The 24,192-nt window shown below is 38.2% G+C and overlaps 2 protein-coding genes across 4 annotated transcripts in view; one reads left to right on the top strand and one right to left on the bottom strand.

The window, feature by feature from the left end:
- Nucleotides 1-18,248, top strand: part of KMO (kynurenine 3-monooxygenase) — a 60,282-nt gene extending 42,034 nt beyond the window's left edge. For 2 of the 3 annotated variants that reach the window (XM_019032211.4, XM_004028664.5), the window contains 5 exons: nucleotides 12,660-12,717; nucleotides 14,730-14,812; nucleotides 15,996-16,097; nucleotides 16,188-16,247; nucleotides 17,907-18,248. In XM_019032211.4, the coding sequence (XP_018887756.4) occupies nucleotides 12,660-12,717; nucleotides 14,730-14,812; nucleotides 15,996-16,097; nucleotides 16,188-16,247; nucleotides 17,907-18,107 (504 nt within the window). In that variant the 3' untranslated portion in view covers nucleotides 18,108-18,248. The remainder of the gene's footprint in view (nucleotides 1-12,659; nucleotides 12,718-14,729; nucleotides 14,813-15,995; nucleotides 16,098-16,187; nucleotides 16,248-17,906) is intronic. The other variant, XM_063707287.1, reaches the window with a different exon arrangement.
- Nucleotides 18,249-19,550: 1,302 nt separating this feature from the next.
- Nucleotides 19,551-24,192, bottom strand: part of OPN3 (opsin 3) — a 46,856-nt gene continuing 42,214 nt past the window's right edge. Inside the window, exons 3-4 of the mRNA XM_031015533.3 lie at nucleotides 23,695-23,946; nucleotides 19,551-20,641 (exon numbers count right to left, since the gene is read on the bottom strand). Of these exons, the coding sequence (XP_030871393.1) occupies nucleotides 20,378-20,641; nucleotides 23,695-23,946 (516 nt within the window). The 3' untranslated portion in view covers nucleotides 19,551-20,377. The remainder of the gene's footprint in view (nucleotides 20,642-23,694; nucleotides 23,947-24,192) is intronic.

The raw sequence follows: 24,192 nt of genomic DNA, 5'->3' as shown, positions 1-24,192 counted from the left end.
TTTTATTTTATTTTGCAGCTGTTATAAAAGGGAGTAAGCTCTTCATTTGATTCTGTTTGGTTGTTGTCAGTGTATAGCAACGCTACTGATTTTTGTACATTGATTTTATAACCTGAGTCTTTAATGAATTCATTTATAAAATCTGGGAGTCTTTTGAATGAGTCTTTAGGGTTTTCTAAGTATACAAACATATCATCAGCAAACATTGATCTTTGGACTTCCTTTTTGTCAATTTGGATGTCCTTCATTTCCTTCTCCTGCCTGATTACTTTCTCTAGGACTTCCAGAACTATGTTGAATAAAAGTGATGAAAATGGGCATCCTTGCCTTGTTTCAGTTCTGAAGGGGAATTCTTCTGATTTTCCCCATTCAGTATGATGTTGGCTGTGGATTCATCATATATGGCTTTTATTATTTTGAGGTTAGCCCCTTCTATGCCTAGTTTGTTGAAGGTTTTTATCACAAAGTGATTCTGGATTTTATAGAATGCTTTTTCTGCAACTGTAGAGATGATCATATGGTTTTTGTTTTTAATTCTGTTTATGTGATGTATCACATTTATTGACTTACATATGTTAAACCATTCCTGTATCCCTAGGATGAAATCCACTTGAACATAGTGTATTATCTTTTTGATGTGCTGTTGGATTTGGTTAGCTAGTATGTTGTTGAGGATTTTGCACTGATGTTCATCAGGGATGTTTGTTGGTAGTTTTCTTTCTTTGTTATGTCTTCTCCTTGTTTTGGTATCAGGATGATACTGGCTTCATAGAATGAGTTAGGGAGAATTCCCTCTGTCTCAATCTTTTGGAATAGTTTCAGTAGGATTGGCACCAATTCTTTGAATGTCTGGTAAAATGCAACTGTGAGTCCTTCTGGTCCTGGGCTTTTATTTTTTGTTGACAATTGTTTTGATTACTGATTCAATCTCACTGCTTGTTATTGGTCCATTCAGGGTATCTATTTCTTCCTTATTTAATCTAGAAGTTTTGTACATGTCTAGAAATTTATCCATTTCCTCTAGGTTGTCCAGTATGTATGCAAAAAGGTGTTCCTAGTAGTCTCAAAAGATCTTCTGTATTTTTGTGGTGTCCATTGTAATGTCTCCAGTTTTATTTCTAATTGAGCTTGTTTGAATCTTCTCTTATATTTTCTTGGTTAAACTAGCTGATGATCTATTGATTTTGATTCTCATTTCAAAGAATCAACTTTTTGTCTTGTTGATCTTTTGTATTTTTTTATTTCAAATTCATTTAGTTCTCCTCTGATCTTTGTTTATTTCTTTTCTTCTGCTGACTTTGGGTTTAGTTTGTTCTTGTGTCTCTAGTTCCTTGAGGTGTCACATGATGTTGTCAATTTGTGATGTTTTTGAACTTTTTGATGTAGGCATTTAATGCTATAAACTTTCCTTTTAGGATTGTTTTTGCTGTAACTCAGAGGTTTTGATACGTTGTGTCACTATTATCATTCATTTCAAAGGATTTTGAAATTTCCGTCTTGATTTCGTGGTTAACCCCAAAATCATTCAAGAGAAGATTGTTTAATTTCCATGTATTTGTGTAGTTTAGAGATTTCCTTTTGGAATTAATCTTGAGTTTAATTTTCCACTGTGGGCTGAGAAGATAACTGGATATGATTTTGATGTTTTAAAATTTATTGAGACTTGTTTTATGACCTACCATATGGTTTATCTTGAAGAATGTTCCATGTGCTGATGAGAAGAATGTACATTCTGCAGTTCTTGGATAGAATGTTCTGTAAATATCTGTTAGATCTATATTTTCTAGAATGTGGTTAATTCCATTGACAGCACTAGACAGATCATTGAGACTTCTGTCTCAATGGAATGTTAAAGTCCCCACTATTACTGTGATGCTTTCTACCTAATTTCTTAGATTTGGTACTAATTGTTTTATAAATTTAGGAGCTCCAGTGTTAGGTGCCTATAAGTTTAGGATTGTAATATCTACTTGTGGGATCAATCCTTTTATCATTATGTAATGGCCTTCTTTGTCTTTTTTTTTTAACTGTTGTTTTAAAGTCTGTTTTATCTGATATAATAGCTACCCCTGCTTACTTTCAGTTTCCATTTGCATGGAGTATCTTTTTACACCCCTCTACCTTGAGTTTGTGTGAGTCCTATGTGTTAGGTGAGTCTCTTGAAGACAGCAGACACTTGGTTTCTGATGTTTTTATCCATTCTGACAATCTATATTTTTTACGAGGAGAATTTCGACCATTTACGTTCAGCATTAGTATTGAGATGTGAGGTGCTGTTTCAGTCATCATGTTAATTGTTACCTAGATACTTTGTTTTCTTCATTGTGTTATGTTTTGTAGGCTCTGTGAGTTTTACATTTTCAAGAGTTTCTATACTGGTGCGTATCAACCTTTTGTTTCAAGATTTAGAGCTCCTTTTAGCATTTCTTGTATGGCTCATTAGGTAGTAAAAAATTCCCTCAGCATTTGTCTGAAAATGACTTTATCTCTCCTTCATTTATGAAACTAAGTTTTGCTGGATATAAAATTCTTGGGTGACAGTTATTCTGTTTAAGGAGGCTGAAGACAGGACCCCAGTCCTTGCTGACTTGTAAGATTTCTGCTGAGAAGTCTGCATTAGTTTTCCTTTATAAGTTACCTGATGCTTTTGCCTCACTGCTCTTAGAATTATTTCCTTCATGTTGACTTTAGATAGGTTGATAACTATACACCTTGGTGATGTTCTTTTTGTAATGAATCTCCCAGTACTTCTTTGAGCTTCTTGTATTTGCATATCTCAATCTGTAGCAGGGTCAGAAAAGTATTCCCTCAAATTAGTTTCCAAACTTTTTACTTTCTCTTCTCCCTCAGGAACATCAATTATTCTTAGATTTGGCCATTTTACATAATCCCATGTTTCTTTGAGGCTTTGTTCATTTCTTTTGATTATATTTTCTTTATTTTTGTCTGATTGGGTTAATTCAAAAGCCTTGTCTTTGAGCTCTGAAATTCTTTCTTCTGCTTTCTCTAGCCTGTTGTTAAAATGTTCCACTGCATTTTGTAATTCCTTAAATGTGTCTTCCATTTCTAGAAATTCTGGTTTTTTCTGTAAAATATCTATCTCTTTAGGAAATTTTTCATTCATATTCTGAATGTTTTAAATTTCTTCATGTTGTTTTTCACCTTTCTCTGGCATCTTTTTGAGTAACTTAATAATGTTTTGACATCTTTATCTGGTATTTCAAAGATTTCATCTTGGTATGGATCCATTGCTGGAAAGCCAGTGTGATCTTTTGGGGTTGTTATAGAACCCTGTTTTGTCATATTACTGGAATCATTTTTCTGGTTCCTTCTAATTTGGGTAGGCTATTTCTTCTAATTATTTTTAAATTTATTTTTGATTCAACTGTGTTTTTCTTTAATTTCCTTTTTACCCTGTTAAGGATGTGATTTTAATGTTTATAGTTTATTGTAGCCTAATTCAGCTCTTGGTGCTTTCAGAGTTGAAGACTCTGTGGGTTCCTTGGTTATGGAGAGTCTTTGTTTGATGACTGGCTTTCTCAGATGCTGGTTGTAGTAGCAATGTGCTTGGTGTGTGTACAAGTTCACGGTCTCCTATGGGGTTGGAATGGTAGAGATATTTTGAGGCTCATCTCGTTTCCCATGATGTGCACTTTTTTATTTATTTATTTTTTCCCCAGTATTTTATTTACTGAGTTGAATAGCTCAGGTTTCAGGCCAGTAGAGAAGGTATCCCTGGGCAGAAACTATTTATGGCTAAAGCAGGTGGGTAAACGCAATATGAAATGTTGGGCAGAGGCCCCAGCCTTGACAGAGGTAGTTGGGGGAGCTCTCAGTGAAACACACTGAAGTCTTTTCAGGAGAAATGGTGGGAGCCACCTCTCCCCTTTTCCTTCTGTCCTCCCCTGCCAGGCCAACTGGAAAGTGATCCACCTCCCAGATACATCCCTGACCCAGTGTTCTGGCTATTCAGATCAGACAGGCACCTCTTTCCATCTGCAGGAATGTTGGTGTTCCAAGTAGAGAGGAGTTGTGACTCTCCCTCTTGTGCAAGCGTGAACCTGAAGGATGCTCCCTCATGTGGGGCGGCAGTCACCCTGAAGTGTTCCTGAATGGCTGTCTATAGGCCACCCTTACCAAACTTCCATGGGAGAAGCCCCATCCCCACTGTGTTTGCAGTGGTGGATGAGGAGGAAAACAAGTCCTCTTCTCCAAGACTCTTCATGAGCACCAGCGCTGCTTGACTATTGGGTTAGAACTGCAGACTTTTCTTGCTGAGCCCAGCACCGCAAACATGACTCTGATGAAATAAACTTCCCACCAGCAGAAAGATCTGGGACTCAAGGCCTGCTCTCCAGATTCTTTTGTCCCATGGCATGTTTCATTGATGTGGTACACTCCTCTTTCCCCTGGGAATAGGACTCCCTGAGAGCTAGACTACTGTGAATGCTGTTGCTCCTCTAGGTCCAGCCACACAGTGGGGCTGCCACACTTGAGGCCACTGTGGGGAATGTCTGCAAGGGATCCAGTAATGTGACCTGTCCTTAAGTCTTCCAGCAGTGGGTACCAGTACCAGCTCAGATGGAGGGGAGTGACATAGACTCTGTGATTCCTTGGCTATAATAGGATTAGTGTGTTGGCTATTTCAAATGCTGGTTGTAGGAGTAATTAACTGGTCATGTGGACAGACTTAGAACTTCCTGGTTAGCCAGGGTGGTGTAGGTAATGGTGTGTATTAATCCGTTTTCATGCTGCTGATAAAGACATACCCAAGACTGGGTAATTTATAAAGAAAGAGGTTTGATGGATGCACAGTTTCATGTGGCTGGGGAGGCCTCACAATTATGGTGGAAGGTGAAAGGCCCTTCTCACATGGTAGCAGACAAGAGAAGAGTGAGAGCCAAGTGAAAGGGTTTTCCCTTATAAAACCATCAGATCTCATGAGACTTATTCACTACCACGAGAACTGTATGAGGGAAACTGCCCCCATGATTCAATTATCTCCCACCAGGTCCCTCCCACAACACATGGGAATTATGAGAGATACAATTCAAGATGAGATTTGGGTGGGGACACAGCCAAACCATATCACGGTGATAGCTGAGGTCATACACAAATTTTCTCCTTCCTGAGTGCAGGTTATTCTACCTGCAGATGCTGTCTGTAATGGACTGTGTCAGTTGGCTTCTGCCAGGTGGTGGTACTTGCAAAAGAGCACCAGATTTGGTGGTAGCAGTGGGATTTCTGCTTGCCTTATGTTACCTAGGGGAGGTACTCTGGTTTCTTACGTGATGGGCAGGGTTATAAAGCTCCCAAAAGTTTCTGTCCTTTGTGTTAAGCTACCAGGGTAGGTGGAGGGGTGAAGCCAGGTCAGAGTTGTGCTGGGCAGGTCCATGCAAGCAGCATTCCCTGTGGGGGCCAGGAGACAGTTCTCTGGCCACTAAGGTAATGCTTCAGGGATGAGGACAACTGCCTCTGCTTCACTGAAGAGTTTGCCCAGCAATTAGGGAGTAGCAGGTGGCAGTAAGCTCCACCCAGCTTCCATGCACTTGGCAAGGCAGGTCTTACACCCACAGTGTTCTGCTAGCAACAGCTAGCTAAGCTCCAGGAAGTCTACACTCAAAACTGTCCTAGGCCATAAGCCTTCTCCTCAGAGACAGCAACTGGTGACTTTCAGGCCACTCCCCTCCCAGTCCATCCACAAATCCAGGGCACCCAGCTTCTGCACTCGTGGCTGTAGCACACTTCCCATTCACCTCCCAGTTCTGGCCAAGAGAGTTCAACCCCACTCGAGATTATATCACAGATTTTAGTTGGGAGCTTCTCTCAACCTGTTACTGCTGCCTGAGTTAGCTTGCAGACTTCCATGAGGTTCCCAGTAATGTAGAATCAGGAATAACCTCCCTTGGTTTGTACTGGAGACCGGGAATGTCCAAAAGTCTCTTCCAGCTGCTGCTCCTGCTTTTATATTTCCCACTGCTCACTAAATCAGTTCCAGTGCTTGGTAGGGTTAACACCTTCCCCCATGGACTGGATTGCCAGGTTCCCCAGTGGGGATTTATATCCTGGAGGCAGGCTCTCACCCTCTCACACTTTGAGGACTTAACAATTTTTCACATGGCTTATAGTATAGGTTGCAGCCTATCTCTTCTTTTAAAGGGTCTTATGGTTTCCTTCCGTTTTCCTGTTAAGTTCCTGTGTTGCCTCCTGGAAAACAGTTCACAGTGTGTATCTCTACATATTCTCTACATATATCTCTACATATCTCTACATCACATTTTATCTTCCCAAGTGGGAGAGGCATGCTAACATTGCCTCCAATTCACTGTCTTAGGGGGAAAGATTTTTTCTTTCTTCAACTAATTTTGGATTCAGTTTGCTCTTGCTTTTATAGCTCTTTAGGATACAATTGTTAGGTTGTTTATTTGAAGTTTTTCTACTTTTTTGATGTAGGTATTTATTGCTATACACTTCAACTTTAGTACTGCTTTGGCTGTATCCCACAGGTTTTGGTATGTTCTGTTTCCATTTTCATTTGTTTCAAGAAATCTTTAAATTCCCTTATTGGTCAATTTCTTCATTGACCCAGTGGTCATTCAGGAGCATATTGTTTAGTTTCCATGTGTTTGTATAATTTACAAAGTTTCTCTTGTTATTTATTTCTAGTTTCATCTCACTGTGGTCAGAAAAGATACTTGATGTGATTTCAATTTTTAAAAATTTTTTGAGATTTTTTTTGTGACCTAACATACAACCTATCTTTGAGAATGTTTCATGTGCTAAGGAAAAGAACATGTATTCTGCCTTTTTTGGATAATATGTTCTGTAAATACATATTAGGTCCATTTCTTACATACTTTTTCTTTATTTTATGTCTTGATGATCTGTCCAAAGGTGAAACTGGGGTGTTAAGTACCCATCTATTATTGTATTGGGGTCCATCACTCTCTTTAGTTCTAATAATATTTGCTTTCTATATCTGGGTGCTCCTGTGTTGGATGCATAGATATTTACTATTATATTCTCTCACCGAATTGACCTTTTTGTCATTATATAATGAACTCATTTGTTTGTTTTTAGAGTTTTTGTCTTGAAATCCATTTTGTCTCATATAAGTATAGCAACTCCTGCTCTTTTATGATTTCCATTTGCTTGGAATATCTTTTTCCATCCCTTTATTTTCAGTCGATGTGTGTCTTTATAGGTGATGTGAATTTCTTGTAGGCAGCATATAGTTGAGTCTTATCTTTTTATACATTCAACTGCTCTATGTATTTTTATTAGGAAATTTATTCCATTTAGTTTCAGTATTACTAATGATAGGTATGGACTTACTGCTGCCATACAGTTACTTCTTTTCTGGTTGTTTTGTTGGTCCTCTTCTTCTTTCTTCCTTCTTGTTTTCCTTTGTGTAAAAGTGATATTCTCTGGTAGTATGTTTTAAGTTTTTGCTTATTATTTTTTGTGTACCTATCATAGGTTTTTGTTTTGTGGTTACCATGAGGCTTGCAAATAACATCTTACAACCAAGTATTTTAAACTGATGACAACTTAACCCGGATTACAAAGAAAAAGAAAGAAAAAAGAAAAAAAGAGAAAAGAAAAGAAAAGACAAACAAGCAAAGAGAAAACTAAACAACTCTACACTTTAACTCCATCCCCCTGGCATTTTGACATTTTGTTGTCTCTAGATATATATTTTTATACTGTCTCTAAAAAGTTCTTGTAATTATTATTTTTGATAAATGTGTCTTTTGGTCCTTCTACTAAAGATACATACATACTGCAGTTACAGTGTTAATAGTATACTGTATTTGTCTGTATACTTACTATTACCAGTGAATTAGATATCTTCAGGTGATTTTTTTTCTCATTTGTTAACATCCTTTTCTTTCATATTGAAGATCTCCCTTGAGTATTTCTTGTAAGACGGATCTGGTGTTGATGAAATCTCTCAGCTTTTGTTTGTCTGTGAACATATTTCTCCTTCATGTTTGTAGAATAATTTTGCTGCACACAATATTCTAAATTGGAAGCTTTTATTCCTTTAGCACTTTGAATATGCCAATCCATTATCTTTTGTCCTAAAGGTTTCTGCTGCAAAGTCTGCTGCCAGACATATTGGAGCTCCTTTTATGTTATCTGCTTATTTTCACTTGTTGCTTTCAGGATCCTTTCTTTATCCTTGACCTTTGAGAGTTTCATTAATATATGCTTTGATGTAGCCTTATTTGGCTTGAATCTGTTTAGTGTTTTATGATCTTCTTGTAGCTAGATATTCATATCTTTCTCTAGGTTTGGGAAGTTTTCATTATTATTTCTTTGAATAAACTTTCTACCCTTATGTCTCTCTCTATATATGTTCTCTTTAAGGCCAACAACTATTAGATTTGCCCTTGTCAGGCTATTTCCTGGATCTTATATGTATGCTTAATTCTTTTTTATTCTTATTGTTTCCCTCTGATTGTATTTTTATATAGCCTGTCTTCCAGCTCACTAATTTTTTCTTCTGTTTGATCAATTCTGCTGTTGAGAGACTCTGATGCATTTTTCAATTGAATTTTTCAGCTCCAAAATGTCTGCTTGATTTTTAAAAATTATTTCAATCTCTTTGTTAAATTTATCTGATACAATTCTGAATTCCTTCTCTGTATTATCTTGATGTTTGTTGAACTTCTGCAAGACGAGTATTTTGAATTCTCTATTTGAAAGGTCATATATCTTTGTCACTCCAGGATTGGTCACTGGTGCCTTATTTAGTTCGTTTGGTAAGGTCATGTTCCTTGGGTGTTCTTGATGCTTGTGGATGTTTGTTGATATCTGGGTGTTGAAGAATTAGGTGTCTATTTTGTCTATTTTGTCTTCACAGTCTGGGCTTGTTTGTACCTGTCCTTCTTGAAATAGCTTTCCAGGTATTCCAAGGGGAATGAGTGTTGCGATCTAAGTTTATGGTCACTGCAGCTGTATCAGTACTAGGAGGTGCCCTAAGCCCAGGAATGCTACAACTCTTGCCAAGTCCTAGAGGCACAATGGTGCTTCTAAATGAAGCATTGTCCTAAAGGGAGAATTCCTTGGGTTACTAGGCAAAGTACCTCAGTCTCTTCTCTTTTGTTCCTTGAACCACAAGGAGTTTTTCTCCCCATGCTGGGCTGCCTGGAGTTGGGGGAGGAGTGACACAAGCACTCCTGTGGCCACCACAGCTGGCACTGTGCTGGGCCATACCTGAAGCTAACACAGTACTGTGTCTTGCCTAATGCCATGGTGACTACTGCCTGGCTACCACTGATGTTTATTCAAGGCCCAAGGGCTCTTTAGTTAGCAGGTGGTGAACCTTGCCAGGACTCAGTCATTGCCTTCAAGGCAGAAAATTCCCTTCTGCCCCAAGGTGGGTCTAGAAATGCCATCCAGGAGCTAAGGCCTGGAATCAGGGGCTTCAGGAAACTACTTGGTGCTTTATTTTATTGTGGCTTAGCTGGTACCTAACTAAGTAGTAAGACAAAGACCTCTATACTTTTTCTTCTCCTTTCCCCAAGTGAAGGGAGTTTTTCCCCAAGCTGCACTGCCTGGAGTTGAAGAAGAGGGTCCCAGGTACTTAAAATCATCTATAGATTACTTATAATACATATACCTAATACAATATAAATGTCATGTATATAATTGTTATACTGTATTTTTATTTGTATTCTTTTTTGTTGCATTATTTTTATTGTTTTTTAAAAAATACTTCCAATCCAAACTTGACTGAGTCCATATATCCAGAACTTGGGTATATGTGGCTGACCATATAGTATTCTGTTCAGTTAGAAAAAATGTACCAATAGCTCAAAATTTGGAAACTTGGCTATCAGCAATTAAAGACTTAATTTTTTAAATATATTTTTTCTAGGTACTATGCATAAATATGTAACATTAGCCTCAAAGAAAGAAAATAATAAAAATTTATCTCATTTATTTATTTATTTATTTTTCTTTTTTTATTATACTTTAAGTTCTAGGGTACATGTGCACAATGTGCAGGTTTGTTACATATGTATACATGGGCCATGTTGGTGTGCTGCACCCATTAACTAGGTATTTCTCCTAATGCTATCCCTCCCCCATCCCCCAACCCCATGACAGCCCCCGGTGTGTGATGTTCCCCTTCCTGTGTCCGTGTTCTCATTGTTCTATTCCCACCTATGAGTGAGAACATGAGGTGTTTGGTTTTCTGTCCTTGCAACTCATCATCACTGGTCATCAGAGAAATGCAAATCAAAACCACAATGAGATACCATCTCACACCAGTTAGAAAGGTGATTGTTAAAAAGTCAGGAAACAACAGGTGCTGGAGAGGATGTGGAGAAATAGGAACACTTTCACACTGTTGGTGGGAGTGTAAACTGGTTCAACCATTGTGGAAGTCAGTGTGGCGATTCCTCAGGGATCTCTTTCTTTTCTACTTTTTCTTTCCAAAGGAAAGTGAAACCTGATTGACAAGGTTAAGTAAAACTATGAGCTGATTAGATGTTGAACACTACTGCCTTCATGGAAATGTTACTATTTTGGCCAGAAAAAGAATTCAGAAAAGAAACAGTGTTTAAAAGTTGAACATTCATTTCAAGGAATCCTAATTTGTGTGTGTGTGTGTGTGTGTGTGCACTAATAGCTTCATAATCATTAATCATATATTATTTTGTTTATTGGCATATATTCCAAGTAAAAATAGCTTTTGAATCTAATCAATTATATTCTCCATGAAGCAGTGGTAAACATTTTGTTTTATAAAAACATAAGACATTAACTGTAGCACAGTGGATAAGTGCCCAGGACCTGACATTAGAATACTTAGTTTTAAATCCTGGCTCCAGAATTTACTGCAAATATATTCTCGTGCAATTTACTTACCTTATCTTTACTTTCTTATCCATAAAACTGGAATTTTAGGCCAGGTGTGGTGGCTTACGCCTGTAATCCCAGCACTTTGGGAGACTGAGACAGGTGGATCACTTGAGGTCAGGAGGTTGAGACCAGCCTGGTCAACATGGTGAAACCCCATCTCTACTGAAAATACAAAAAAAATTAGCTAGGTGTGATGGTAGGTTCCTGTAGTCCCAACTACTTGGGAGGCTGAGGCAGGAGAATCGCTTGAACCTGGCAGGTGGAGGTTGCAGTGAGCCGAGATTGTGCCACTGCACTCCTGCCTGGGTGACAGACCGAGACTGCATTTCAAAATTAATTAATTAATTAATAATTAAATTAAATTAAATTGGAATTTTAATAGTGTCTACCTCAGAGAGTTGTGAAGAGTAAATGAATTAACTTAAACAAAAGAATACAAAACTGTTATCTCAGCCCCATATGGTATCTCTCACTTCTATAGTACTGAGACTATATAATTGATTTGACAAATAAATCTGCGTGTTTCAGATGTAATCTTTATAATTGATATGAAAAATATTTTATTTAAAAAATATCTTTAGGCCAGGCACAGTGGCTCACGCTTGTAATCCCAGCACTTTGGGAGGCTGAGCCAGGCAGATCACTTGAGGTCAAGAGTTCGAGACCAGTCTGGCCAATGTGGTGAAATGCTATCTCTATAAAAATACAAAAATTAGCTGGGCGTGGTGGTGCACGTCTGTAATCCTGGCTACTTGGGAGGCTGAGGAAGGAGAATCATTTTAACCTAACAGGTGGAGATTGAAGTGAGCCGAGATCGCGCTGCACTCCAACCTTAACAACAGAGCAAGACTCCATCTAAAATAAAAAAAAAAGAACCAAAAAAAAAAAACCAAATCTTTATACTACCTCTAAAGCTGTAGCTTGAATTCCTAGGAAACAGGAAACATTGTTTTCAATTCTCCATCCTCTCTGTATTTAGTATAGTACATTACTAATTTTGTGGGCTTCTTAATATTGCTTTAATCTTGAGTTATAGGAACTAAATTAATAAGTAAGTAGTTTTATCCTATCATTAAATTGCTCTAAATATGAATCTTAAAGACTTGAATGAGTTTAAATATAATTCTAAAACTTATGGTAGAGCAATATAATGATTTCTTCTTCTCAAAGAAGTAATGGAATCTATCAAAATTAAAACAGTAATGTGAAATCTTGGTCGAATTTCAGATCACTGTATCATATATCTGTAAATTGGACAAAGGTAACACTGCCAAGCATGAAGTCTATGGTCTTTTTTTTTTTTTTTTTTTTTTTGAGACAGGGTCTCACTCTGTCACCCAGGCTGGAGCGCAGTGGAGCGATCTCGGCTCACTGCAACCTCCATCTCCCAGGTTCAAGTGTTCCTCTCACCTCAGCCTCCCGAGTAGCTGGGACCACAGGCATACACCACAACATCCAGCTATTATTTTGTATTTTTAGTAGATATGGGGTCTCACCATGTTGCCCAGGCTGATCTCAAACTCCTGAGCTCAAGCGATCCGCTCACCTTGGCCTCCCAAAGTGCTGGGATTATAGGTGTGAGCCATCACGTCCAGGCCCGATGGTCATTTTTAACCATAATTCAATACCATGTGACAACTCAACTGCTAGGTACTAGTTGAGAATAAACAGTGTATGAATTATCTTCACCAATGGAAGATCTATTCAAAATCAGTAATAAGGGTTTCTTTTTTATTATTTCTAGTTTCTTATTTCTCTTTTTTTTTTTTTTCTTGTTTCAGGGCTTTGAAGACTGCTTGGTATTTGATGAGTTAATGGATAAATTCAATAATGACCTTAGTAAGTAAGGTCAATTTCTCAACTGGACATGGACTAGCTCTTCTGACTAATTGTGGGCTTATTTCTGATCCTCAGTGATCACAAACCTGTGATGTATAATGTATATTATCTCCCCAGGATTACATATTTTTCTACTAACAGTCTATGCCACCGTTTTCCCATAGCAACAACTAACACCCAGAAAAAGAAACATAGTTTCTTTTGAAGTTTCTATGTGGAGGTCCATGAAGTGATTCACTCAAAGATAAAAGCTCAGAGTACCCATGCTTGGCAGAAATACGCTGCTTTCTCTCCCTTTTCAGCCTAGGTAACACCCTCTGCCTGCGTCTCCTAGCAGCAGTCCCAACGTTTTGGCACCAGGGACGGGTTTCATGGAAGACAGTGTTTCCACAGACAGGGGGTGGGGGGAGATGGTTTCAGGATGAAACTGTTCCTGCTCTGATCTTCAGGCGTTAGTTAGATTCTCATAAGGAGCGTGCAAGCTAGGTGTCTCGCCTGTGCAGTTCACAATAGGGTTCACGCTCCTATGAGAAACTAATGCCACTGCTGATCTGACAGGAGGCGGAGCTTGGGCGGTAATGCCATCTCAACTGCCACTCACCTCCTGCTGTGCGGCCCGGTTCCTAACAGGCCATGGACCGAGGGTTGGGGACATTCACCCTACAACACATCCTCAGAAACACTTAGAAGCTCCAGTGTTTTTTGCCCTATCAAAGATTGCATCTAATACTTTTTTTTTTGAGATGGAGTCACTCCATCGCCCAGGCTGAAGTTCAGTGGCCTCAGTCTTGGCTCACTGCAACCTCTGCCTCCTGGGTTGAAGTGATTCTCCTGCCTCAGCCTCCAGAGTAGCTGGGATTACAGTCATACACCACGACACCCGGCTAATTTTTGTATTTTTAATAGAGACGGGGTTTCGTCATGTTGGCCAGGCTGGTCTCGAACTCCTGACCTCAAGTGATCCACCCCACCTCTGCCTCCCAAAGTGCTGGGATTATAGGCATGAGCCACCGTGCCCGGCATAAATTCCTTTTTTTTTTTCATTATTTTTCAGTCATCTCTGTCAAATACTCAGGAGCCAGAGGCATTTTGTTCCCTCCCTTCCTTCCTAGCCCTGATGTGATTGGTTTGCACATGACCATGGAGGTGGATGGAGGGTTTGTATATTACATATATAAAAGAAGGCACAAACAACAGCCTAAGAACCGGATAACCTTTTCCTGCTTCCCAGCATCACGTGCTTTCAAAGGCCACCTCTGATTTTACACTTGTTTCAGGTAAAGGATAGACTAGAGAACTGGCCTTAAACTTACACCCAGTTTCAAGTCCTGACTTGCCAACTTATTAACTGTGTGATCTTGAGCAAATCACTTCATCTTTCTAAAGCCTCCGTTCTTTTTCATCTATAAAGTGGGGATGATACTCTCAACTTCAGAGTTGTGAACACTGAATAATTTCTATAAAGTTTAAAAAAAAAAAAGCCTACCGTAAAGTAAGTTCATAGTATATGTTTGCTGTGGTGTTTTAGAAAGTCCAAGAACACTGATGCCTGGGTCTGAAGAGATCATAGAATTCCAGGACAAATTTTCTCATCTTTTTTTACTTTTTTTTTTTTTGGTTATTTCCCAGTCATCTCTCTCAGATGCTCAGGAGCCAGAGATATTTTGTTTCCTCCTTTCCTAGTGCTCGCATGACTGGTTTACACATGACGTTGGAAGTTGATAGAGGGTTTATGCATAAGAACACACTGTCAACGCTGGTTTGGGGCACTAGAGAACAAAGATAAAGCAATAATATAGATTAATTTTGTTGTAATTTTTATTGAATCACAACAGGAAATGCTCTACGTGTATTGTCAATAGTCATAGATTGTTGGTTATACAGAATGGTTATTTATAGTTTAAAAAAATTAGCGAGAGCATTGGTAGTGAACATACCATTTAATTTGACCTGTGTAGAGTTCAGCACATTTTAATAGAAGGTTTTGGAAAGATGTATTATTTAACTTACAGGTTTGTGTCTTCCTGTGTTCTCAAGATTGAGAATCCCAGATGATCACGCGATTTCAGACCTATCCATGTACAATTACATAGAGGTGAGTGAGAAGGTTTGGCTTTATTCCATGAGATGCTTCACTGATATTCTAACAAGTGTTCTTTTCTTTTTCTTTGCTTCAGCCCCCATCTCATGCATGCTATATAAGAATACCTACAGATAAGAAAACACACACACACATAGCATTCCTTAGACTTGGGTGGATTGTGACTCTGGCCAGTGGCAATGACCAACACACATTATCTCTATCTACACTTTAAGGACATTTAGGAGGTAACAAAACCTCTGATAATTCACATGCTTTTATCTTAGACATTTAGCAATATGTTAATTTAATGAAAATACAACTTTCAGATGTGTCAACATATTTAGAAAATCTAAGAAATGTTGAATGGCCTTTTCACTCATAACATTATAACTTGCATATTTAGAGTAGCATTGATTATCCTTTGGAAACTTATGCACTAAAAAAAAGATGCATAATACCAAAAAGAAATTCATGTTCAGGAAGATTAGTACTTTGAAAAAAAAAAACACATTAATTCCATTTTGAACCAGTCACATGTAAAGCTCATGGTAAGTGACTGTGATTATAGTTTTAAAATAATAAAATGAAAGGATTTACAAGATAAATTTAAAGCAGAGTGACCAGCTATTTGCCATCTCTCCTGAAGACAGAAAGAAACTGGACTTCAGCTTGAGCAAAATTGCATCAGATGTGGTAGAGGATATCCTACAAGATATTGTAGGCTTTATTGATGTATCTTGTCTTCTCCTTTAAAAACAGGATGGCTACTACACAGTATCTGTCCTAAAAAAAAGAGTAGGTACAGACAAACATAGCTTTAAACAATCTCTTTTTGCCATAAGCAATATTACAAAACAACCAGGAAGCAACAGAAAATTAGACAAATCTTTGAGCTCACAGATTGCCTGCAGTTCTGGTTAAACAAACCCTCTGCTGAAATCGACTTCCTCTATTGACCCCTGAGCAAAATAAACTTCCCTAGCAGGTTTCGTGTAATTGCTGTACATTTTCGAGGCAACGTCCTATATGACCGACATTTACCAAAATGGATTGGGAATGACACTACGGAAACAAAAAATTATTTGACTACTTTGTGTTTGGCATTGCGATGAGTGGGAATGAAGAATAATACTAAGTCGCAGTGAGAAATAGCTGTATTTGTTCAAAAGCGTTCTGAAGACTGTCATTATTGCAGATGCGAGCACATGTCAACTCAAGCTGGTTCATTTTTCAGAAGAACATGGAGAGATTTCTTCATACGATTATGCCGTCGACCTTTATCCCTCTCTATACAATGGTAAGGTCTGGACTGAAGACTTTTCCTCACTTTGATTTTCTGTTTAGCTGTTAAAGAATACACAAGAATACTTTTTAAACTTCCCTGCAGGTCACTTTTTCCAGAATAAGATACCATGAGGCTGTGCAGCGTTGGCATTGGCAAAAAAAGGTTGGAACAGTTACATTTTATTTATTTTTAAAGTGATGTGTTGAAATGTCATAGTATTATGATTATGTTTGTTTCCGACAAATACAGAAATAATGGGACAGATACCAACTGTTTGCCTTCCAAACAGAAACTGTCCTGAGTACAGAGAGGGAACAGTGCTTACTGAAAAACATTACAATGAGGTGGCAAAGAGAGCTTTTGAAGGGAAGAATCTCAAGAAAGAAACTGATGCTAATATTTCTCAACTTTTTACTTTATTTTAGCAAGATGTACTGTTCTTGATTTTTGCTTCATGCAATATTCTTATGAGTTTAATTTGTAAAATTAGACGGAACTGAATCACTTTTAAAAGATCTATTCCAATGGCAGTTGGCCTAGAGATGCCATTAAATGGAAGGAATTCTGATTCCCTAGTCTTCCACTTTGGGGATTTTACAACGTCATTTATTCAACAGACAGTTTTATGTGGTACATAGCACTGAGCTGGCATGGTGATGAACATGACCAGTTCACACCTTTCACAAAGCTCAGAGGCTAGTAGGGGATACAGACAGTGGCACTGGAGAGAGATAAACTGCCCCCGAGGAGAACAGGAGGGGCCAGGACAGGGGAAGGCGGAAGACACATGAGAAACATATTTCAGTGGAGCTGGAAGGCAGCACTAGTGTTTGAGAATGGTCAGAGGGTGGAGGCAGGGCTTTAAACACCTGGAATATTATCTTGAGAGAAACAGGGAGCCCAGGGAGGCCAGCAGACTCAGGTATGGATTTTAGAAAGATGTCTATATGGAAAATGGATTGGAAGAAATCAAGGTTTATCTATGCAAGATGAATAAAACAGGGCCCCCACCCTTAAGGAGCTGAAAGTCTAAAAGGAGAAAAGATACCAGCAGGCAGTTAGAATGCAGGACAGTAAGTGCGGGGATAGAAATAGGCCAGGCAAATCCTTCAAGGGGGGATAAAAGTCGATCTTCAAACATTAACTTAAGCAGACCAAAAATTCTGATGACCGCATCTAGATTATTTTTTATAAAAATGATTTTCACTATAGCTATGTTAGTTATGCTAAGCTACTGTCCAATCTCTTGTGATGTGTAACTTTTACATGTGAGTATTAAAGTAGATTTCTCTGTCAAAAAAAAAAAAAAAAAGAAATAGGCCAGGATGCCATGGGAAAGCACCTGACTCAGGCTGGAATGAGCCTCAGGCCACTGTTTACAGCTAGTGTTTAGTCTCCACATGAGTCTTAGTCACAGAGGCCACCAGGCCACCACTCTTCTCCTGGAGACTTTTGGGAAGCTTCTGAGAAGGAATGAATGATGTGTGGCCCCAGCACAGAAGTACTCTTCTAAGAATTCACAGCTCTTTTTCTAAACTGCAAAGGTTTTTTAATGGCTGGACAAAAGCTGACTGCTAAATTTTTTTCATACAGAAGACCTGGATTCATGAGTTTCTTGGGAGAGAGGGAGAAGGGAGGCTCCCAATCCTTGACTTTATCTTGATCTTATCAGTTCCTGATCTGGTGGTCATGCAAGTAAATTGTTGTTTCAGGTTAAAGAGCAAAGAGGACATTGTTTACCCCTTTGTTGTTAAAAAATGAAGTCTACTTTCAGATTTTAATCTCTGGACAAATGAAATGAGAGTTCTTGCTGTCTTACAGGTGATAAACAAAGGACTCTTTTTCTTGGGATCACTGATAGCCATCAGCAGTACCTACCTACTTATACACTACATGTCACCACGACCTTTCCTCCGCTTGAGAAGACCATGGAACTGGATAGCTCACTTCCGGAATACAACATGTTTCCCTGCAAAGGCCATGGACTCCCTAGAACAAATTTCCAATCTCATTAGCAGGTGATAGAAAGGTTTTGTGGTAGCAAATGCATGATTTCTCTGTGACCAAAATTAAGCATGAAAAAAATGTTTCCATTGCCATATTTGATTCACTAGTGGAAGATAGTGTTCTGCTTATAATTAAACTGAATGTAGAGTATCTCTATATGTTAATTGCAATTACTGGTGGGGGGACATTTTAAAAGTTGAAACATGCAGCTTCCCTACATTACACACACTCAGGTTGAGTCATTCTAACTATAAAAGTGCAATGAATAAGATCTTTCACTTCTCTGAAAGTAAGGCCCTAGATGCCTCAGGGAAGACAGTAATCATGTCTTTTCTTTAAAAGACACAATAGGACTCGCAACAGCATTGACTCAACACCTAGGACTAAAAATCACAACTTAACTAGCATGTTAACTGCACTTTTCATTACGTGAATGGAACTTACCTAACCACAGGGCTCAGACTTACTAGATAAAACCAGAAATGGAAATAAGGAATTCAGGGGAGTTCCAGAGACTTACAAAATGAACTCATTTTATTTTCCCATCTTCAAATATAAGTATTATCATCTATCTGTTTATCGTCTATCTATCTATCTATCTATCTATCTATCTATCTATCTATCTATCATCTATCTATATCTATCTCTATTTATTTATGTATTTAGAGATCAGGTCTCACTCTGTTGACCAGGCTGGAGTGCAGTGGTGAGATCTGGGTTTACTGCAACCTCTGCCTCCTGGGCTCAACAATCCTCCCACTTTAGCCTCCCAGATAGCTGGGGCTACCATGGTATTTTTCAGTAGAGACTGGGTCTTGCCATGCTGCCCAGGCCAGTCTCAAACTCCTGGCCTCATTTGATCTGCCCACCTCAGCCTCCCAAAGTACAGGGATTAGAGTTGTGAGCCACCGCTGCCAGCCCAGAGTTACCCTCTAAAGATAAGAAAAAGGCTATTAATATCATACTAAGTGAAGGACAGGAAAGGGTTTTATTCATAAATTAAATGTCTACATGTGCCAGAGTGGAAAGGAAACAAGGGGAGACAACTATTATAGAAATACAAAGCCATTACTTTATTCAATTTCAGACCCTCAGAAGCAATTTACTAATTTATTGTTTGACTACATACTGCAGCAGAACCAGCAATACACTTGATTTTTAAAAGCACATTTAGTGAAATGTTTTCTTTGGTTCATCCTTCTTTAACGGGCTGCTGAGTCACTGAGAAGTCCTTCAAACATGATTAACTATGAAGATGAAACACTAGAGTCATATAAGAAATAAAAATTGGGCAATAAAATAAAATGATTCAGTGTTTCTTTTCTATATTGTCAATGAAAACCTTGAGTTCTAATAATCCATGTTCAGTTTGTAGGGAAAGAAAAAATAATTTTTCCTTCTACCCACTTTAGGTTCCTTGGCTGGGGCCCCTATAACAAAAGACAGATTGACAAGAGAAAAACAAACATAAATTTATTAGCAGGTATATATAATATATATGTGGGAAATACAGGTGGAAATACAGGGGAATGAGCAAATCTCAAAGAGCTGGCGTCTTAGAACTCCCTGGCTTATATAGCATCGACAAAGAACAGTAAATTTTTAGAGAAACAACAAAACAAAGAAAAAGAGTTTTGAGTCTGTAGGGGCAGCAATTTGGGGGAAGCAAATATATGGGAGTTTGCCTCGTAGATTCCTCTGGTGCTGGTCTCCAGGCTGACAAGGATTCAAAGTTGTCTCTGAAACTCCTCTTTGTCATACTGCACATATAAAACGTCTTTTGTTTCCAACAAGAGGATTTTCTTTTTCATTCTAGAATTATCTCCTTGATAACTTGATCAGATATAGGACATGACACTGAATAGAGTCCAACAGTACAAAAAAAATTCAGTATGTTCTAGCTACTTCACACATGTGTACGTGACAATTATTTTTACAGTAAGGTATTTTCGAGAAAAATGCATTACGTGTTTTGGAAAATAGAGTAATTTAAAAAATATATTTGAAATGAAAATCTCCAACACATTAGAAGATGATAATGTTAGATGCCCATCGTGTGCCACAAGTGGTTTTTTCATTATGTAAAGCACCCGTTGAATTAAAAGAATTTGTTTTTGTTCAACCTCTTCCTGAGGCCCAAGAGCATATGGGCAATTCGGATTTCCTGCTGGACCACAAAGTTCTGTTGATATTACATAGAACGGGTATTCCAGACACTTCTTATGATGAAAGTCCAAAAGTGGCATCCAATTTAAGGCCCCATCTTTCGTTGCCGTTCTTCATTCCTACAAAGGACGAACTTGGATTACATCAACTTTGGACCCATTGGTTTTGTCGCTGTCGTCAACTGACAGTGATTCATCACTGGTGATGATAAAAATGATGGAAGAAGAGTTGAAAGTCACTTTTTTCTTTGGCCTGTCCCCATCTTTCTGTGACATCACAATGGGTCTGATCTGCATTTCACTTCCAGCTGCTGGTAGGTCTTTAGCAGGCCTCTGGCACCTCAGCAGTCGGAGGCACAGGAGCTGCAAAAGGGATCTTCGAAACTGGGCAGAGAAAAAATAAAGTGGAATATTAAGTAAAAGTTGGGCACTAATCTGGATTAACATTCAAGGAAATCAGTTGAGCTGAATTTAAGTTGTTTTTTGTTTGTTAGCAGGTGTGGATGTGGGGTTATGTGGTCATGCTCAGATCTACCTAAATCACCCCAGAGCTTTATGTCTTTTATTCATTCTAATTCTTATTAACCAGAATATGTAGGACCATTTCAATACCTTGTAATCCTCCAAGCTTCAATCTGCACACACTTTCTATGAGGGCAGGTACAACTATTAAGAGATTTTGAACATTAAGTCAGTCCACAAATATTCAGTGAGCATCTACTAGGTGACAGCCACTGTGCTATAATTACAGCCTTTTTACTGTAAGCGTCAAAAACAGATAAGGCTCTTCCTGGCAGAGTTTACAGCCTGGTGTACTTGCTAATGTCTCTTTAATTAGGTGAAGAATTTTTTTTTTCTATCGAAATTACTAATCAGTTGGGGAAAAAAATACTATAGCAGACAGCACTAATGTCATCAACAAATATTATTCTTCTCTGTGTCCTGGGTACAACATCGAATAATATTTCTTGGCCTCCTTTCGGCTTCTCCTCTCTGCTATTCCTCTCTACAAGAACCTGGGAGGCCAATGCCTAAAGATCATAATATCACACAATGGAAGGAACCTAGATTCCTAAATGACTGCATAGGACAGATCCCATCTCCTCCACCCAATACATTATTAGACTGAACTGTGACCTGAAATGAGCAATAAACTCCGTATTAATTCACTGAAATGTTGGGGTTGCTTGTTATAGTAGTCGGTCCATCATGACCAGTAAAACATAAATCAAAAGTTAATGTAATTGTTATCCCATTATTTAGAGCGAAATAAATGTTGAATATATGGACTTTCTCAGATCAGGAAATACCAATTAAAAATATAATAAATAGCTACATTGATTTCTGTCTTTTTTGTTTGTTTTTTGTTTTGTTTTGTTTTACAGCAAACACTGCCTGATAATGTCTTGAGCTCCAATCTTATGCAAGTTAGCATTTAGTTTATACTCACATTTAAAAATATTTATTTTTTCTATCTGATTCAAAAATTTAAAAAATAAAAATATTTGTTTGAGACTTTATTCACTAAACCATTGTTTGGTTAAGTGTTAAAGATACATTACTATAAAGGTTAAATAGAGTATGTATGCCAAAAAACGTTTTTCCGTATAAATGGTAAGCTCTTTGAGGACAAGGACCATTGTTTTTATTTATTTGTTTTTGTTTGTATCTTTTAGACTTCCTGTTCAAAGTATGCCCTTAGGAACCAGAAACATCAGGACCGTGTGGGAGCTTGTTAGACATGCAGAATATTGGGCAACCATACATACTGAAGGAGAATATTCATTTATTACAAGATTTCCAGGTGTGGTGTATGCACATTAAAGTTCTAGAAGCACTAATTTATAGCCCATTGGCTGAGAGAAAGAGTGCAACAAATAATTGTTAGTTAATGTATTTTAATTTTGTCTGTTGAGAGGGTGGTCCCTAAAATATCTTAACCTCTGATAGAAAATTAAAGTTATAAACCATCTCACTAGAAAAATTCATATGTGTGCATACTAAAAAATTGTTATGAACAATTTCCAGGGTTTCAGTGGCTCTTCTGAGGCCAGCTCAAGGAATGTTTAGGTCCTATGGACTCCAAGTTTAAAATCTCTGGGTTAAAGGAAATAGACCAATTGAAGGCAACAAAAAAGGGAAAGAAACACTGTCAGTGAGAGGAGATTAAGGCAGGTGAAAGTGAGTTTATGGAGAGTGTAAGCCAATAATATTCAAAGAGAAGGAAAGGCAAAAGAAGAGGCAGAGAGATTTAGCACTGAACATAATAAGGTTATTACAAAAGTGCCCTCTTCTTCCACATTCTTGAGCATTAGAAGTCACAGTGATTATTATTGCCTGTTATTATTATGACCTGTTATCTTTAAAATTCCAATGGAGTAATTAAGCATTATCTTTAACTTTTAAATTCTCTGAAACTTAGAGGCTCAGCTTTATAATAATCATTTTGTGGGCTCTCCTAGCCACGACTCATAGCCATCAAGTCAAAACCTTTCAACTACAGAAACAGATGATAAAGAAGTTCCTCTTCTTTTTGAGACAGGGTCTCGCTCTGTCGCCCAGGCTGGAATGCACTGGTGCGATAGTGGGTCACTACAGCCTTGACCTCCTGGGCTCAAGAGATCCTTTCATCTCAGGCTCCTGAGTAGCTGCGACTAAGGCACATGCCACCATGCCCAGCTAATTTTTTTTTTTTTTTGAGAGAGAGGGGTGTCTCATTATGTTGCCCAGGTTGGTCTTGAACTCTTAGCTCAAGCAATCCTTCTGCCTCAGCATCCCAAAGTGCTGGGTTTACTGGCTTGAGCCACCACACCAGGCCCAGGAAGTTTCTTGAACCAAATTAATTTAGGCTAGACATTTGCTGTGGCATGTGAATAACAACCCAGACCAATTGCTACAAGTATCTATAACCCCAAGTGAGGAGTTATAAGCACTGGATTTGGGGATTTGAGCAAACTAGGTTCAAATCCTGGCACCAATACTTCCTGGATTGGGCAAGTTATTTAACTTCTCTGAACTTATTCATAACCCATAAATAAAACAAGGAATAATATTAGTGCCTATTTTGTGGAGTTTTGTAAACTGGCTTGTAACTTGTTTGTGACTTGCTTGTAACTTGCTTGGTACAGTAGGAATTTTAAATGTATTATTAACATTGTAGCTGTTATTACTAGGCATAAACTATTTTCTGATGAATTAAATATTAATTTTACTAGAATTCTACCTAACAAGTGTGAATCCCTATGGGTAGTTCTTAGAATTGTTATGATTTTCTTTGGAAATATTCTACATTTCTTCCAGATCGCTTTAATTCCTACAAAATTCTTGTTTTTTTTTTTTTAATTGAAGCGACTCTGAATCACCTCTGTAACAGTATTACACTGTCATTTCCAACTCTATCCCCAGGGTGAAAACAATCAATTAATTGCAAAGCTTACCTTTCTGATCATGAAGACATAAATCACTGGATTGTATACAGTGTTCGATTTAGCAAAGAGGTACGAAACAATAGATATTGTTGGAGTGACCAGGTGACCATGACCGTTAACCACCAAGAAGCAGATGACGATATAAGGCATCCAACAGACCAGGAAGGTGAATATCATTAAAAAGCACATTTTGGCCAGTTTCTTTTCATATTTTAAAATCTTGATCACTTGAATTGTCTGAAGATCTTCCACACAACGAAGCTGCAGAAAGGAGAAAGAAAGGACAGGGCTTAAAAAAACAAAAGAAGGGTTTCTTTTGTTGTTTTTATAACAGATATTCAGACACCATTCTTGGCCCCACCTAAATGGAAAGAGAACTGAATGGCACCTTGGCAGGCTGACTTCTGATCTGAGACTCATAGCTGAGTCCAGCTTTAACCTTGCCGGGCCTCAGTCTCCCCACTTACAACATAGGGTGGTTGAGCTACATAGCCTCCTACATCCTTC

Source organism: Gorilla gorilla, chromosome 1, assembly GCF_029281585.2.
Source record: "Gorilla gorilla gorilla isolate KB3781 chromosome 1, NHGRI_mGorGor1-v2.1_pri, whole genome shotgun sequence".
In the NCBI taxonomy this organism is placed as follows: Eukaryota; Metazoa; Chordata; class Mammalia; order Primates; family Hominidae; genus Gorilla; species Gorilla gorilla.
The sequence above is the reverse complement of the archived record's forward strand: the minus strand, read 5'-3'. Positions and strand labels throughout refer to the sequence as shown.